The following is a 17,108-nucleotide window of genomic DNA, read 5'->3' as shown; positions in this document are numbered from 1 at the left end:
TGTTCCCATATAAAACCCATTACGTGACAAAACAAGAAGAAGAGGGCACAGAGAAGCAAGACAATCCGTCAAACCGCCGTGCCGTTTTTCCATCCGATTTTATACCGTTTTCATCCGTTTTTTAAATTCCGTTTCCCTACCGTATAAATATGGTGGGTGGTTGAGGTTTTCAAATTCAATACCGTACCATACCGTCGATTCTGAATCGACACCCTTACTTGAGACCCGTTGGCATCTAGGATGCAACTGGTCTAAACAAGTTCTTATAGCTGGACATTTGGGGCTCAAATTTCATTTTTTTATTCAGTGCTAATTTGGAGGGATCAAAATGCTCCTCAAGTTATTTAATACATTGATAAGACTAAAGTACTCCCAATACTCTATTATTATCGATCATATAGGTGGGTGAAGGAATTCTTCCTTGAATTCCTTCACCCATCTTCTTCCTTAACTTTGTCAGAACTGCTTTTGAAATGATTGCCGAAAACCTCTCCACAAAAGGGTGGGGGGGGGGGGGGGGGGGGACACCACCATGGTTAATGAGAGGGAAAGAGTGGGAAGGGGTGGAGTTGGGACCAAGGTTTAAAGTATTCTACGATACTAGTTGATACGTATCCATATTTGACCCAACCGATACGATACATCTCGATACGTCTCTCTATTAAATTACACTAAAATACATTAGCTAGAGCGATACAATTCTCGATACAGGACGATATGTCTCTTAAAATTACTTGAACGATACGATACTTGATACTGATACTTTAAACCTTGGTTGGAATAATATTCAAAAGTAATAATATTCAAAAGTGTACAAAAAAAACAAAAAACCTCAAAATGCCACTGTCTTTATGCCTCAGCCTCGAGATTAACAAAAATGCTCCCTGTAACTTATTTATGCCTTTCCATTATTATTTTTCTTTTTTCTTGTTTTTTTGGTTCCAGAACCCACTAAAGGGGTGACCGTTTAGCACATGCAAATACAATTGCAATCTTGCAAATCACAATGACATCACTGTTTAAGTCGATTCTAATTCTAAAAGATCATTTTTGGACCCTGAATGATTTCAAGACGATCCGATCTACTTACTTATCTTAGGAAGACGCCGTGTGGAGCAGAAGAGGGATTTCAAGGACTTGATGATTGTTAGATGGTAAATATGGTGGTGTATATCTTTTTTTTTGTGGTTTACATCACGGTGATTTTCTACAATGATTTCGGCAATGGTTCCCATAGAATGAAGGAAGAAGATGGTGAAAGGATTCCTCCTTCACCCACGTATATTGTTAATAACAACATAATACTTGAAGTATTTTAGTCTTATCATACATATTGAACAACTGAATTCGGGCTTTTGTCTGCGAAAAATATGTTTTGACTCAGTCTCATGTGTTTTTAATCAAAATGCAGGTATGATTTTATGATCAAAATGCAGGTATTCAACCAAAATTATTCATTTTTGCCTTTCCCCATTGAAAGGCCTTGGACGCGAAATAAGAAAAAGCTTAAACTACTGGTCATGGCCTCATGGGGACGAAATTAAGTAAACATTCTCATGGAAATTAAGGCTAATTCAAGGCAAACTTTGTGATAAGGAAAGAATAAATAAATTTAAATCAGTCCGGTTTAAGCCCAGTCCGACAGATCGGAATCAAACCAGTTCGGTTTGAGCCTAGTCCGACCAGCTCGGATCACATTAGACCGACCAAGTCAAGGTCGGTCAAATAAGTACAAAGGCTGAATAACAAGGTAAATCTGAATAAGATTCTAGCCAAAGAAACAGTATTCAGTCACGACTCAACTACTCATGTTTGAGTAGGACTCAATGACTAAGAGTCAGATCACAACCTAACTAAGGTTTGAGTCTCACTCAAACTCATGCATAGAAAATCTATAAAAAGGTAAGGGAGCACAAGAGAAAAGTACGCTGAATAAAACCATGACTATTCAAATTATTATTGTTCATTACTTTCTTGTCTTCTTCAATCGGAGGTGAAAACTTGACCTCCACGGTCGACAAGGGCGGACCTATGAAGGGGCCGGAGGGGGCCATGGCCCCCCCCGGATTTTTAAAAATTTTATGCATATTCCCTTAATTCCTTTAATTTTTTCGATTTTTTCTCTTCTGACATGTGAAATGTCAATATTTGCCCCCCCCCAATATTGTGAACAATTTTTAAAGGTAAAATGATGGGTATAAATGTCATTCATAATAAAAAAATAATTCATCAATCCCTATTTATTCTCCCCTCTCTTCTCTCTCATCTTTTCTTTCTATTTATTCTCTTCTCTATAAACGTGAATTAAAGGAAATTTTTGAAAAAAAATCTTATTAGGTATTAAAAAATCAAAATGTTATTTTTAATTAAAAACTAACTCTTCAATCCTTATTTATTCTCCTATTTCCACTCTCCTCTATCCTCTTTTTTCCTATTTATTCTCTTCCCTTTCTATAAGCGTGGCTTAAGAAAATTTGGGAAAAAATCTACTCCACAATTAGGTCTCTTTCTCAATTTATTTATTGTTTCCCTTTTCTTTTTTTGTTATTTTTTTATTTGATTTTATATTCTATGTTTCTTTATTTCTTTTACATTTGTTATTAATTTGATTGGAAAAAATGTCTATAGTTTGAGATAACTAACTACCATTGATTTGCACCTTACCTAAAAAATTTTGGTTTACACTCCTACCAAAGAATTTTGATTTGCACAACTTTGGTGAGTCTGTGAATCTTTTAATGTTCTTTAATTTACCTATATTTGTCCAAAATATTATTACAATAATTTACCTTTTTTCAAAGGTGGGCCGAAATATTGTGGACATTATTTAATTTAATAAAATAGTTTGGGTGGGCCCCTGGGATTATTTGGCCTTTTCTGCCCCCCCTTGCTCCCGGTCCCGCGCCTCTGCGGTTCCGCGGGCATGCGCCATTTGCTTTCTTGTGATATTGTTTTCTATTTTGTGTTTCCTTTGTCGTTTCCGCTCGTTCTTTTAATTTGACCCACCTGTTTGTTTACCTTCGCTCCCTCCTCACTGCTCTTCGCCTTTGCGCTTTGCTTTTGTTTGTTTGTCTTTTGTGGTTCCTCTTCCCTGTTGTCCGTCTCTTTCCTTGTGCCCTTTTTCCTGGTTGTCCCGTGTGTGTTGGGTGCCTTCCATCTCCTCCCCCTCTGGCCTGTGTTTTTATCCTCCTTTTTCTTTTTACCGTTGTGCCCTTTCCTTTTCCTCTTGCCTGCGTTGTCTTCTATGACTCCCGTCTTGCTGGTGGCTCATCTCCTTCATTTCACTGTCCCATCCTTTGCACTTTTTGTCCTTGTCGTTTGGTTGCCTGCGCCTTTGTGGTGTGGGGGTGGGCCTGCGTTGGGTGGTGGTCTGTCCTTCTTCGGTTTTTCGTGTGCTTTGGGTGCGGCGCCCCCGCTGGGCCTTTTTTTTGTCGGGCTTTTATATTTTGGGGCTCTTTTCGGTTATTTTCTTTTCATGCTTCTATGATTTTCTCTTACCTTCATTTGATATTGGAATTGGTTTTGGGGTTGGTCTAAGGTGGGATCTCAGGGAACTCTATCTATCACTGTCCATGTCCGTAGCTTCAAAAAAAATTGAAGATGTTGCTGAGAATCCTATTAAGACAATAGTCAGCAATATGCAACAATTAATGAAAAATAGAAATGCCTGCAAGAATTATAATAGGAAGGTCAACATTCTTGAGACAGCTGTTGTTGGTGCTTTGTCCATGCTCTATCGAACCATGGAAATGGCATCCCCAAGTCGTATGTGGGTTCTTATCGCAATGAATAAGCATTTGGGTCACAGCTTCAATTCTACAATTCTCCGTCTGTTTGTTATTTTTTTTATTTCTCGCAATGATTATGTTTTTTCTTGAGTTTCCTTTGGATGGTATGACAATTATCCGCTCATGGCTGAGCTAATTAAGGTTTGGTGAGTTGACTTGTTCTTAATAATTAAATACCCAATTGTGTAGAATTTATTTAGTTAAGACTTAGACCTGAATGGAGGTGGGAAGGTACAGCTGGTTTAGTTTCTTCATCAGTAATAGAGCGAGCGACTCTGAAGAATTAGTTGAATTTTAGGGTGACATATATTTGCTGTTGGTATTTGGATCTTAGCTAGCTAGCTAGGTATATTTCTCTTCCTTCAACATTAGTACATTACATTAATTTGGTAGTGTGTTACCCCCAAAAAATTAATTCAGTAGTGAATTGATTGTTGGTTTCTATACAACCTATGCTTCCTAATTCAAAAATTATACCTTTTAATTTCAAGACCTTGCATGTCTTTATATTAGGCGATTAGAGTTGATAGATATTTGGAGGGCTTAACAAACCCACAAGGGCCTCCACTAATGGGAGTTTCAGACCCATTATTGTTGATTTGGCTATTAAAGTTCTGTTATATAAGGCAGCTCTTGCACTATAGATGGAAAAAAAGAATTAAAGATGGGTTAACATTAGAAATTGTTTTTTGCACTTTTCTATCTAATCATGCTACTAATCAATCATCTCTTTCAATTTCATCTCTTCATTTCTTGTCCTTTTCATAGAGCTAATCAGCCTTTGTGTCTTTGTTCCACTATTATTTTTGTTGATACGTTTTGTTTGTGCATTTTTTCAATAATAATTGTTCAACAATATTTTCGCCTAATCTTCATGATGATGTGAAGTTTTTGAGGATAATTAAGCACAACCGTCTACACCAATGAACTTACTTCACTATAAAGTAGAAAGTCCAAAATAATTTGAGGCCATCATGAATATTCCAATCTTAGCTATTGTTAACTGGTTCACTTATGCATAGACCATTCAACTTCCACAGACAATACATGATAATTGATAAATAATACTTTTACTAATATCTACATATAGATAAACTTATCAAGTAAATTTATTTTTATTTATTTTTATAATATTACAAATTTTGTAATTATTGTTCGAATGTTCGCCCTGAAGAAAAGTTGATTCCATGATCCCTTGATCATTAGCAGTCCAACAATTCTGTGATGGTCAAAGCATGGATTTATTATCTATATCATAAGGTTGAAGCATGGAAAGAAAATTCCAGAATAACCCCAGGACCCAGGCCCCAGGTTAAGAATTTAAAATTGCGAGTTGACATAGGAATATAGGATATTGTATGGTCATTTTAATAGGGGAAGAAGTTTTTTGTGTTTTTTTTTTCTCATCAGTAAACGTAAATGTTGTCATTAAAATAAACCAGGGGATCAACGCATGCGGAACTCATATAGATACATGATAATGATATATATATAACTCATATAGATACATGTATATATGTATATATATATATATATATATATATATATATATATATATATATATATATATATATATATATATATCAGTCTCTCAATCATATGTTGACCTTCTAATATACTTTTTAATTTTTTATTTGGTAATTACCATCTTCATTTTTTCAGCTATCTAAGGTATCTTAAACATCAAATATGATTTATCTAAAAAATATTGGGTCAGACACATTTGTGTTGATGAACTGGATTTCACCTCATCCTAACCACTTTGCCACTTTGCAACCAAACAGGGGCAAATCTCCTATTTCTGTCAAAATTTGTAGTGAAATTTTTTTTAAAGCCCTATGGTTCTTAAACATCAATATGAAGGTAGACATAAATTATCTAGATTCCCCCCGGGCTCCTATGCTTCATTGGCTTTTGTTTTTTGTGATTATCTTTTATCCTTTTTTTTTATTTATTTTAAATTAATAGCTTTATATTAGGTGGTGGAAACTGTTATACATATCATTGGACACATTGAACCTATAACCTTGTCTTTTTTTGGTCAAATCTTGTGATCTTGAGTAAACATCCTCTAGAGTGCACCATTCTCTGTTGCACATAAATACTAGACTAAGAAAATAAAAAAACTAAAAACCTATTTTGGACTTTTAAAATTAAACTTTTAATCTGAATTTTTTATTTGGTATAAAAAATGTATTGCTACATATGATTTTTTTCCCCCTTCATTACAAGGGGAAAGTCATTATCAACTTAGGAACTTTTTAATGATAAATAATGTTTTTATTTGTTTTTAGATTTTGATAATTATAAATTAAAGATACGACATGTTGACTTAGTTATTTATTTATTTATTATTATTATTTTTTTTTTTGAAAGTGGACAATATAATTCCTCCCATCCTACCATTGGCGGACTAAGTACTTTTTCTATCTTCAAAGTCTTTATTTTTTCACAAGAAACGCAAAGTAAGGTGCATACAAAAAGATGGGCTCATTATTTATTCCACCTTTTAGCGTGTTGGGCGGAAGTAAACGAGTTCTTGTTTTTGGATAGAAGACATAGATTGATGAAGACATAGATAACACAAAAATCTTTCTGAGATCATATCATAGATGTCACAGACAAACTCCACAGCATGCATATCAAGGCATCATGGCTGTGACTCTCCACGAATCCAACCTAGTTTGGCCTAAATGGAAACCCCCACCCATTAAACGGCTTTTATGAGTTTATCTCCATGGAAAGAATATCGTTTTCCACAGCGCCAGCGCCAGCGCCAGCGCCCGTGAGTAAAATTATATTGAGTTTTCCTTTCCTTTTTGACATATCTGTCGGTGGACAGGTGTGGATTTGATTATAAGACTAGTGATTGTTTGTCACACATTGTCAACTTTTTAAGAAAAAAAAAAAAAAAAAAACATTTTGCAGTTACACCATTATTGATAAAGTAATTTATTTATTGAAATTTAAATGGTCGGTGTGAAACACCGAAACGGTCCCTAGCTTAGCTTTGCATAGATAGATGTTCTTCTAAAACCGCTGATTGCGCTGGATACGAATGAATCTTGGAATATATTTTTCATGCATAAAATAATAAAATAAATAAATAAATAAATAAATAGGATTTAGAATTTTAGGGGGATACGTAATCTAAGATTTGTTAAACAGCCGCAACCAGCTGGAATCCTGGAACTGCAAATCCAAATCTTGGTTGTCTCAATCTTGCTTTGCTTTAGTTAACCAACCCAATAATTCATAGTTTTCCTTTTTTTTTCAGACTCTTCACTCTCCTCTTATTTTCCTTTTTTATGTTTTCTTGGTAAACCTCGCCTTCGCTTTTTCTTTGCTCCCCCCCGCTCACTTTCTTCACTTCACTTCACTCACTGAGATGAGAAGATACTGATAGTGATACTGTGATAGAAATCCTACAAATTTGCTTTGTGTTTTATTAATTTAATTTACCCTTGAGCGATCCGTCTCCTACCTCACATTGCCAGTTCAGTCGATTCTATACTTATCCGATAGCAATCCAACCAGCACACTTACCAAATCTATCTCCAAATGAGATCTCATAAGTATTTTTAGAATTCTTTAGTTTCTGAAGCTGTTTCTTTCTTTTACTCTATTGATTGATCTTTGCGGACGCTGTATCCTTGCTCAGTTTTTGTTGGTTTCGGCTGAGGTGCTCTAGCTCAAGAGCAGTAACGCACGCACTCCATCATGAAACTCTTGTACTTCTTCGTTGGTTTACTTGGGTGGTCTTATCTGAGTGGATCGGGGGTGGTTAATTGTTTTGAGGATTTTAATGTTACAGAGGTTTCTCATGTCCAGAGTTATTATGGAGCGTCCATCAATCCTTTGATGGTGGGTCTCTCCCTTATGGAAGGAGCTGCTGCAAAAGGAGCCGGTGTGTGTGTATATTCTGAAAATGCTTGTCTTCTTCAGACTCCCTCCCCACTTTCACTTTCACTTTCACTTTCACTTTCTCTTTCTCCCTCCCCCCCACCCCCTGTAAATCAGAAACTAATGGAAAGCTGCGATTGATAATTTGATATATATGCTTTAGTTCCCAATGCACAATGGTTTCTTCTAGGTGTTAATGGCATGCTGATTTCTTCTTCTTCTCGTCTCTCTGCTCTCCCTCTCTTTTTTAGCAGTTACATATAATGATTTAACATTACTTTTTTCTCACTCTTTCACTCTTCCTCTTCTCCACTCTGTGCGGAACAAAATACAACATAATTATCTTAAAAAAGTCAGCTTTGATTCCATATCCTTCCGTAGCAACCAAGCTTAGACCTATTATTCATGGCTTTATTCATTCACATCAGATCTTCTTTTCTGTCGCTTCTCTGTCCTTCTGCTCTTGTATTATATTACTGCTTTTGCTGATGACAATAATGTGTTCTTAGCCAATCCCAACTCCATTTGGTTAGAACAAGGCTTGCTGTTGTAATAATGTGATCTTGCTTGTGGTGGGATCGTCGAGCTAGTATCTTAATCAGGCTTTTCATATGGTTCCTGTTATCTATGTTTTATTCTGCTTGTGTGAACCGTTACATTTCAACCTACTTAACAATCATATAGTTTTCTTAGCTAAGTTTGTACCTTTGTGGGTGGTTAATTCTGATCAATTTCTTTCGTGATACATTTACCCCCGTCTGGTCTTTTTTATTATCATTTTTTTTCTTCACAATTTGGAGATCTTTTTATGTGGTTAAAACTGCTGCCCTACCCGTTTGAGTCCCAGCTGTATGTTGGATGCTTCTTTTTTGTATTTATTTAGGGTTGAAGGGTGGAGGTGGGAGTGGAGAGGCTACCTTTTTTGATTATTTTGAATCAATGGAACTTCTGTTTGCAGTATCTTAAAATTGCAAATGTATCTCTAATATGTACATCCAGGGTTCCACATAAAACATGTCAATGGCCTCTGTTTTTTTTTTCCTGCTCGGTTACTGGATTTGCACCCAGGACAGCTTCATGTGGTGAAAGCTTGTGTTGTCTTTTGTCTGTTGATCATGTGCCATTGGCCACTAAAGTCATGACAGTATAGTTCATTTGTGTGTGCTTGTGTGTTTAAATATTCTGCAATGGAAGAAAGGAAATGATAATAACTCTTCTATTTTGTCTCGTAATTTATAGTTTGCCTGGATGGAACTTTACCTGGTTACCACCTGCATCGTGGATTTGGTTCTGGAGTGAACAGCTGGCTCATCCAATTGGAGGTAATGAGAAAAAAAACTAAGTGAGCACTAAACGTATCCAACATTCAGACATAGTGTGGCTGTTGCATTGGATCCCATTGTGCAGTATAAGCTCTTAGTTTTGACATACTGTTCCATGTTTCAGTGGCCAACAAGGATAGAGTCAAGCTTCTTATTTTTCTACATTATAAACTGAACTCAGGCATTATTTCTTGGTTGAAAGTTTTACCAGTTTCACAAAATGTAGCTACAGCATGCATGGCATCCTTATGTCTAAGGTGGACAGATATAAATAGGATGTTGTGAAATCATTATCTATGTTCTGGAGCAAATAAATATTTGTGCTGTAATTGTTGATGTAAATCTTTGTTTTTTAAGATTTTAAGCCAGGTTTTAGTTTTATACTTTTATAAAATGTAAAATTTGGGGGAACCCCGATATAAGTTTCACTATGAAAGAAGTCTCTATATTTTTCTGTGGGATTCTTTGTTCAAATCCGTGTTCTGTCCAAGCTGGAATGAGAAGAGACTACAGAAGTTTCAACATTTCCTTGAGATCTCTTATATTCCAAAATACGTATTAAAATTTTAAAGAAAGCTCTCACTTATAATATTTGGTATGGTAACTTTGTGAACTCAGTATTTATTATCCATTATTATTCATTGAGTCATCCTACTACATTAGTATCCTAAAGTAAGAATATAACAGTTGTGTGTTCTGGGTGAATGACAACATGTTCCATGTGTGTAACATTTTACCAGCTAAAGTGAAATGCCTGCTTGATCATGAAATAACCACTGCATAATGTTAATTTGGTAACTACAGATCAGACAATCAAGATTTCCCCTTGTCATGCAGTTTTGGCTTAGGGAGTCTATGAAGTGGGGCCTATGAAATGTGTTTTTGATCTTGTAAACATGATAGACTGGTATCCCAGTCACTTTTCACCCCTATGAAGTGGGGCCTGTGAAATGTGTTATTGATCTTGTAATCATGAGAACTCACTGCCCCCTGGCATCCCAGTCACTTTTCACACCTATGAAGTGGGGCCTATGAAATTTATTTTTGATACTCTACACATGAGAACTCACTGATATACTGCTCCAAGCCAATTCATACTCCCACCACCTTGCACAGTGAAAAATTAGTAGCAACCACCATCCTTGGTTCAGGAGTTGAGTTGATAGTTTTGTTGATATGTATGACAGGGGGGAGGATGGTGTAATAATGTTAGAAATTGTGTTTACCGCAAAAAAACTCGCCGTGGTTCATCAACATATATGGAGAAGCAGATCCCATTTACAGGAATATTGAGCAACAAAGCTGAAGAAAATCCTGGTTCTCTCATATTGCTTATGCTCAAAGATTCTGTACCGTACTTATTTGTCACGTCAATCTGGTGAATTTTTGTTCTTATGGCACTTTGATGATTGCAGATTTCTTCAACTGGAATAGAGTCAAACTTCGTTATTGTGATGGTGCATCCTTTAGTGGGGATAGCCAAGATAAGGTTGTGAATTCTTCTCATCTTCTATTTTTTTTTTTTTGTCATTTCTGCGCAGACATTCCTATAGGCTTACTATTATAAAGAAACAACAGCACCTAAAGGATGGTAAGATAGTCTTGTATATGTTTTACCACCATAAATGAGCTCCTTGATCACCTGCCAAATTAACTTGTCCAAGATGCTAATGGATTGATAATTTTTTTTCTTCTAAATTCAAGTTTTTCACTTTGTTACTTGACCTCTTTGAAAGATTTTGGTCTCAAAAGTTTCTTCTTTGTTGTAAGACATTGAACATCTTCTGGTTTCTTCTTCTGATGTTTGTGTCAGTCTCCAAAAACTGGATAAATTGTATCTGATTTGCAAGTTCAACTAGATTTATCTTGTTGGGAACTCATGAAAATTTTGTATGGGACTAGGGAGGGCTCAGGGTGGGGAGAGGAGTAATTTCGTATGGGGCATGGGCAGTTTGTCATTTTTACTGAATTGAATAATTAGTTCCACGAATGCAATTTTCTTGGGTCACATGGATGGATAAAAACCAATGTCCTATTTTTTGTCCATGTATTGCATAAATATGTTATAGTTCTGTTTCCAGGCTGCAGGACTTAATTTTCGGGGACAACGTATCTGGTTAGCTGGCATGGAAGATTTAATGTCGAAGGGAATGCAACATGCCAACCAGGTTATCTGTTGCACCAACTTGTAAATTTAAATTTCTTCCTGCATCTTAATTGCTTTCTGGATTGAGGAAAAACTATGTTTCAGGCTCTTCTTTCTGGTTGCTCTGCTGGGGGTCTGGCAAGTATAATACACTGTGATGAGTTTCGAGCACTATTTCCTCGAACTACTAAAGTCAAATGCCTTAGTGATGCTGGTTTATTTCTCAATGTGTAATGACAAACTGTTCTTTTCTGCACTATTGGTTGCTTGAACATCTGATTTATGTTTCTCTTGTTCTATGCTCACTGCTTTCATTGGTTTCAACTTGTAGGCATGATGTGTCTGGCGGACAAACCATACGGAATATGTTTGGAGGTGTGGTTGGCATACAGGTATTGGATTCTAAAATTTTAGTGGTCTTTACGTCCCTCTTTGATACAACAACTACTCAGCCTTGTCCCGGCTAAATTCAGCCCTTTTTGATAAAGATTGAATATTGAATCACATTGTGGTTAACTGCTGATATCTTTTTCTAATTTCTAACATTATCGTTATCCTGATGGTTGCCTTGTCCCAGTTATTTGGATCAACAAGTTGAACCCACCCTATGTAGAATCATGCTTTATTTTCTTTATGTTGGTAGACTAATGAAAGGTAGAAAATTGTTTGTGCTGAAGCCTTAGTGAAATGTAGTGGATCCTATCAAAGATCTCGTGTTAAGAGTTGATTTTGTAACTGCATGATTTCTTGTGTTAAGAGTTAACTTTGTAACTGCACTGTCTGAGCTTGTGGCTTGCAGCTGCAGGACCTTGGTTTCTTCTATACCTTGTGGGATGATCTCACTCCCTCTCTCTCTCTCTCTTCCAATCCCCCTCCCCTCCAAACAAAGAAAAATGTGTATATTCTTTTGTAAGATCAGATCATATCCATTTTCTCAAGTAGGGTATTTTCTGGTCATCTGATATACCTTGCACCAGTGGTGACAGTTCACTGATGAATTTTTGTTGCTAAATATCCTCCTGTCCAAAATATGAAAATAAACATTTACATTTCATACCCAAATGAAGAATTTTATTCAAAGTAATTTTAAGCATCTCCCATTGGTTTGTTTAATCTGACCATAGCCATAGGTTGCCTCTCATCTGCACAGAGGCCCCCAAAGATATGCTCAACTGATTAGTCAGGAATGGTGCATTGAGGAACAGTATGCACACTGGGCAATCCCTGGCTACTGCAACCTATAAATCATAGGGTGCTTTTTCCCCTGTCATTAATAAATTCGGAGTTATTAAATGATTATGTAAGATTTAGTATATAGGTAGTGGAGTCTTGTGACATGTGAGTAATTCTCTGTAGAGACTGGTGGGCAGCACAGATTCTCTGATTTAATCAATCATTTTGGGTTGAGCTTTCTCTTTGTATCCCTAAAATAATCGAGCATCCACCAAATTATTTTTGAATACTAGAAAGTTAATCTGAAAATTTCCATTGAGTAATCAACAATAAATTTCAAATTTTTAGTGACTGGCTGGATTGCACATTTGGTATAATTTATGCATTTTCTTACGGAAGCATGTATGATCATCACAGGGTGTGCAAAAGAACCTGCCACGTACTTGTACTAACCACATGGATCCAACTTCGGTAATCCTTCTATTTTTCTTGATTTACAGTCAATTCATGTTTAGAAGGGAATCATAAAAAGGACAATAATTATAAGTCTTCTTACTACTATTTTCACCTTTGGTTGGAGGGTCTGTAGGGTTTGCTAAGTTGGTCTCTTATTTATGCTTGTTTTTCCCTGTTTTTCTTATTTCAGTGCTTCTTTCCTCAAAACTTAATCGCCAATATTAAGACACCTCTTTTCCTCCTAAATGCAGCGTATGATTCATGGCAGGTAAGCTGTTTTTCTTTAGTCAGTTAAATTGTATGTTGTAAGTCCATGATGCCAATAGATTAAAGTCCTCACCTTAATAAATCACAAATATTACTATTAAAAACTTGTTACTAGTCATACATAATAATTGGACCTCACAGGAGCTTGAACAAACCTCAGTTCTGGTTGGGCTCCTTTATCTGAATGAGTTAAGGCTAAGGCTTGGGCTCCTCTCACATGCCACAAAGTGAAGCTCAAATTCATCCTAAGCAGGCTGAGATCACCAACTAACCCTACTGGCTTTGATCATTTACAATCCTGCCCACTTTTTTGAATTAGCCAATTGGCCCAGAAAGATTATCATGCAATTCATCTTCTATTTGACTATCTGCTGTATTTCAATGGAAAATTGGGGGTTGGAGCTTGTGCATTTATCTTTTGGTACTGTTTTCACACATGTAATAATCAAATAACTCAGTTGATTAATTATTTGATAAATTCTCATTGCTTCCACTGTCATCAGATCCAATCCAGTTTAGCTCCACCATCAGCTGACCCACATGGATATTGGCATGAATGTAGATTAAATTATGCACGCTGCACTCCAGCACAGATACAATTTCTCCAAGGTGGTTTCTGGAATCCCAATCATAACCAAACTTATAATGCAATTTGAAGTTACTGCAACTTCAATTTTGACATTTATACATGATATATGATGCAGGCTTCAGGAACCAAATGCTCAATGCTGTAAAAAGATTCTCAATGTCAAAGGAAAATGGTTTGTTCATAAATTCTTGCTTTGCTCACTGCCAGAGCGAGAGGCAGGATACATGGTTTGCTCATGATTCACCCCGTATCGGGAAAAAGGCATGCCCAATCTAACTGAACTCGTATTAGTTGGTCTTCTTTCACAGCTTAACTCTCTTTTTTTTGGGTTTGAAGCAGGGGGGGGGTGAAAAGGGCGATTTATTAGTAAGTGAAAAAATATGCAAATATTGCAGAGGTTACAAATTGGCGTCTGCCCCTTCAAAGAGCCTTCTCAGAGAAAATTAAAGCCTATAGCTAGGCATCCTATTTGCTTCCCTCTCAATTTCCTTTTCCCGCATTCTAGGTCATTCCTTCATTTGATTTGATCTTGATTTTGCTGCTTCCTTTGCCAGCCAATCTGCAACTGCATTAGCTTCCCGAAAACAGTAAGAAATTTTCCATATTCAATTCCTCCCACATTTAATTTGAATGTTCCACCATCTTTGTAAAACTATCCATGGGATCTGATGACACTGAAATGCCCACACTGCACCCACTGAATCTGCCTCAATCCATAGCTTTTGCACCCCCAACTCCATTGCTTTCTCCAGCCCACATATTATTGGTTCCACCTCAGCCCCGTAGTAACATCCATCAACAGTTAACTTCCACCACCTTTGGGCTGTGGAGGATTTTAGAACATCTCAATAGGCTCACCCCTCTGCTTTCTGCACACCTTCACTCCTAGGCATCTTGAAATCAGCAGGTCAGAATGTAGTATCGGTCTTGATACTTTACAAATCTCACCACTCACCTCCAACTTAAATCAACTGAACCACACACTCCACTGCCCTTCTCACCCCCCCCCCTTCTTTAAATCGTCTCTTGTTACGCTCCATCTATTCCTGACCTGGTGTAATACATAGAGGATGAAAAGTTTATCCCAGATTCGATGTAAAATTGAACTTGGCCTCTTATCCCTCCACCGACTTGTCCAATCCTCTACTGCATTCGCTGCTACCCAATGCAAATCAAAACCAAGACAAAACTGATTTAATGATTTTCACTGCGAATTCACACCATATAAATAAGTGTAGCTTTGGTTCCTCCTCAAAATGGTATAAGTCACACCTAGATGGGATACTCAAGCACTGCTTATTTCTCTCATCCACAACGCTTCTGTTCTGTTGTGAAAATATCTCCAGTCAAACATCGCATGATGAGGCCTAAGATTTGATCTCTGCACCCACTTGAACCATTCCAGTTTGGGGTGCTGTCTTCTTAATGTTTCCCGACAAGATTTCACTGTAAACTTACCATCTACCGAATGCTTCGAGTGACACACATCCGACCTGTCCAAATACCTTAATTTAATATTCTTATCCCTTCAAAAACACCTTGAAGCTCCTTTGAGTATGCTGTTGGTAATTCCCATGCATTGTTGCTTATAAAATCTGCTACCTTTGCTGTAACTTGCACCTGGAAAGTTATACCAAGTGAGGTAAGAGATCCCAAATAGGAGCAGTCCCCACCCAATGACTCTCCTTTGCATTTCCTGCTGTCCATCTTTCTCCTTGTAAGAAAATCTGTCAAAGGAGACTTCTCATTTCACAGCTTAACTTGAAATTTATGTTTATTTTAGAGTTTCTTTGATTTGGGTTCTGCGTGTTGGGTTGGAAAAGACGATTTCAGAAAACCAAATATGCATAGTCTCATAATTTCTTAATAAATTAGCAACCAATAATGACAAACATGTAATACTTTGGAAATTCATAAATAGCTAGCATAACTATTGGAAATCATTGGGATGTTGTAGAGCCTGGTATATGGATCTGTGTCTCCCTTTCCACATTTCGTTTTCTTTAGGCTGTGACTCATTGTTTGTTACGTTGGAAATTATGTGCAGGGCATCGCACAATCTGTTGGTGACTGGTATTTTGATCGCAAAGGAGTTAAGGCAGTCGACTGCCCGTATCCTTGTGACAAGACTTGCCACAATCTGGTATTCAGATGAGAAATAATTGATCGGTTTTCTATGGTTCTTCCTTATTTATCTAAAAACAAAATAATTTTTTACTGTTTGAAAACATTGTTAATTAGGCCAGTGGCTGCAAAGTAAAGTGCTGGGCAAGCTTCTTGCCATATTAAAGTGGGTTACCCCGTGGGTGGGGTGGCTCAGTTGGTAAAACGCCAACACCTCCAAGTAGGAAGTCAGAGTTCTAATCCCCTTGAAATCAAGGGTGAGGCTCTGCCTTATTTTATGTAATACTCGCATCTCCAATATATAAAAAAGCATTTGTTCTAAGTTGGGGGAGATAAATAAATAAAGTAGGCTGTTGCCTGTTGGTGGATTTGTTAGATTTCTTCAAATTAGTTTCCATACTTTGGGGTAGGTGTGATGGTGTGCTCAGCATAAATTGTTGGTCTTAGATACGAATATTATTGCTCCCAACATTCCCCTCAAAGGAGAGTCTCACCTGTATTTTATGGTGGTGCAAAAGTGAGAGAAACATAGATTTCTACCTGCTGGGGCTGGGGTAGAGGATTTAGACTTTCAGGTATCTAGGGTTTTTGCTTTTCTGCTGCTCTCATCCAATGTTCAAATGATTTTCTATTTTCCCTTGATGTGGGAAGAAATTTCGTTTAAAGAGATGCACTCCATATGTATATAATTTACTTGACTTTTTATAATTTTTTGGAGTAAGAATTCCCTAAGCTAATTATATCCTAATTGATGCTAGTTATATGTATGAACTCCAAGGGGTTGTTTTAGTTGGCAAGGATAATAGTCCATATTAATTTTGACAGATGTATTATATTCTTTTATTTATTTAATTTTATTATCATTAAATCAATTAAAAGAATTGGGCCTATAGGCTCAACGTTGTAAGGGGAGGGGTGGAAGTTGTAGGGATGGATGTACTTACTCTCTCCCTCTCTCCCTCTCTCCCTCTATATAAGAGACTATCACTACTATGCCATTGCCATTGATGGTTTTGAATGGTTTTGGAAGGATGAAGTATTGAGTTTATGAATATGAGAACTTTCTTTTTATAGATAGGGAACAAGGCTATATAACAAGAGAGAGAGTTATGTATGATGTTTTTTTCAAGTAATTTCAGTTGTTATGTTGAGAAAACTATATCTGAATGCAGCAGAACAAGCAAGATAACACGATCAAAACAAGCATGCAATTCATTATTGACCAAACAATTTGGATAAAAATTCGTAAATTCATATATATATATATATATATATATATATATATATTTTTTTTTTTTTTTTTGAATTACTGCTTTTCTATTTATCTATTTCTAGCTCCT

At 36.6% G+C, this 17,108-nt stretch overlaps 1 protein-coding gene across 1 annotated transcript; it reads left to right on the top strand.

Moving 5' to 3' along the window:
- Window positions 1-7,053: 7,053 nt before the first annotated feature.
- On the top strand, window positions 7,054-16,945 carry LOC149008654 (pectin acetylesterase 12-like). The gene is made up of 12 exons (XM_089165320.1): window positions 7,054-7,695; window positions 8,931-9,013; window positions 10,201-10,330; window positions 10,429-10,502; window positions 11,095-11,181; window positions 11,265-11,389; window positions 11,491-11,551; window positions 12,750-12,803; window positions 12,979-13,056; window positions 13,559-13,664; window positions 13,760-13,905; window positions 15,692-16,945. The coding sequence occupies exons 1-12, from the start codon at window positions 7,509-7,511 to the stop codon at window positions 15,797-15,799; spliced, it is 1,239 nt and encodes a 412-aa protein (XP_089021446.1). The 5' UTR covers window positions 7,054-7,508; the 3' UTR covers window positions 15,800-16,945.
- Window positions 16,946-17,108: the final 163 nt, after the last annotated feature.

Source organism: Hakea prostrata, chromosome 8 (genome assembly GCF_041222555.1).
Source record: "Hakea prostrata isolate BN-2017 chromosome 8, UWA_Hpros_2, whole genome shotgun sequence".
NCBI classification, from domain to species: domain Eukaryota; kingdom Viridiplantae; phylum Streptophyta; class Magnoliopsida; order Proteales; family Proteaceae; genus Hakea; species Hakea prostrata.
The sequence above is the reverse complement of the archived record's forward strand: the minus strand, read 5'-3'. Positions and strand labels throughout refer to the sequence as shown.

Bases quoted from the DNA above. Each gene is read 5' to 3' on its own strand.
- LOC149008654 (XM_089165320.1), top strand. From the start codon at position 7,509: ATGAAACTCTTGTACTTCTTCGTTGGTTTACTTGGGTGGTCTTATCTG. The intron at 11,552-12,749 runs GTATTGGATTCT...TGATCATCACAG, and splicing joins GAGGTGTGGTTGGCATACAG to GGTGTGCAAAAGAACCTGCC. The intron at 13,906-15,691 runs GCATGCCCAATC...AATTATGTGCAG, and splicing joins CACCCCGTATCGGGAAAAAG to GGCATCGCACAATCTGTTGG.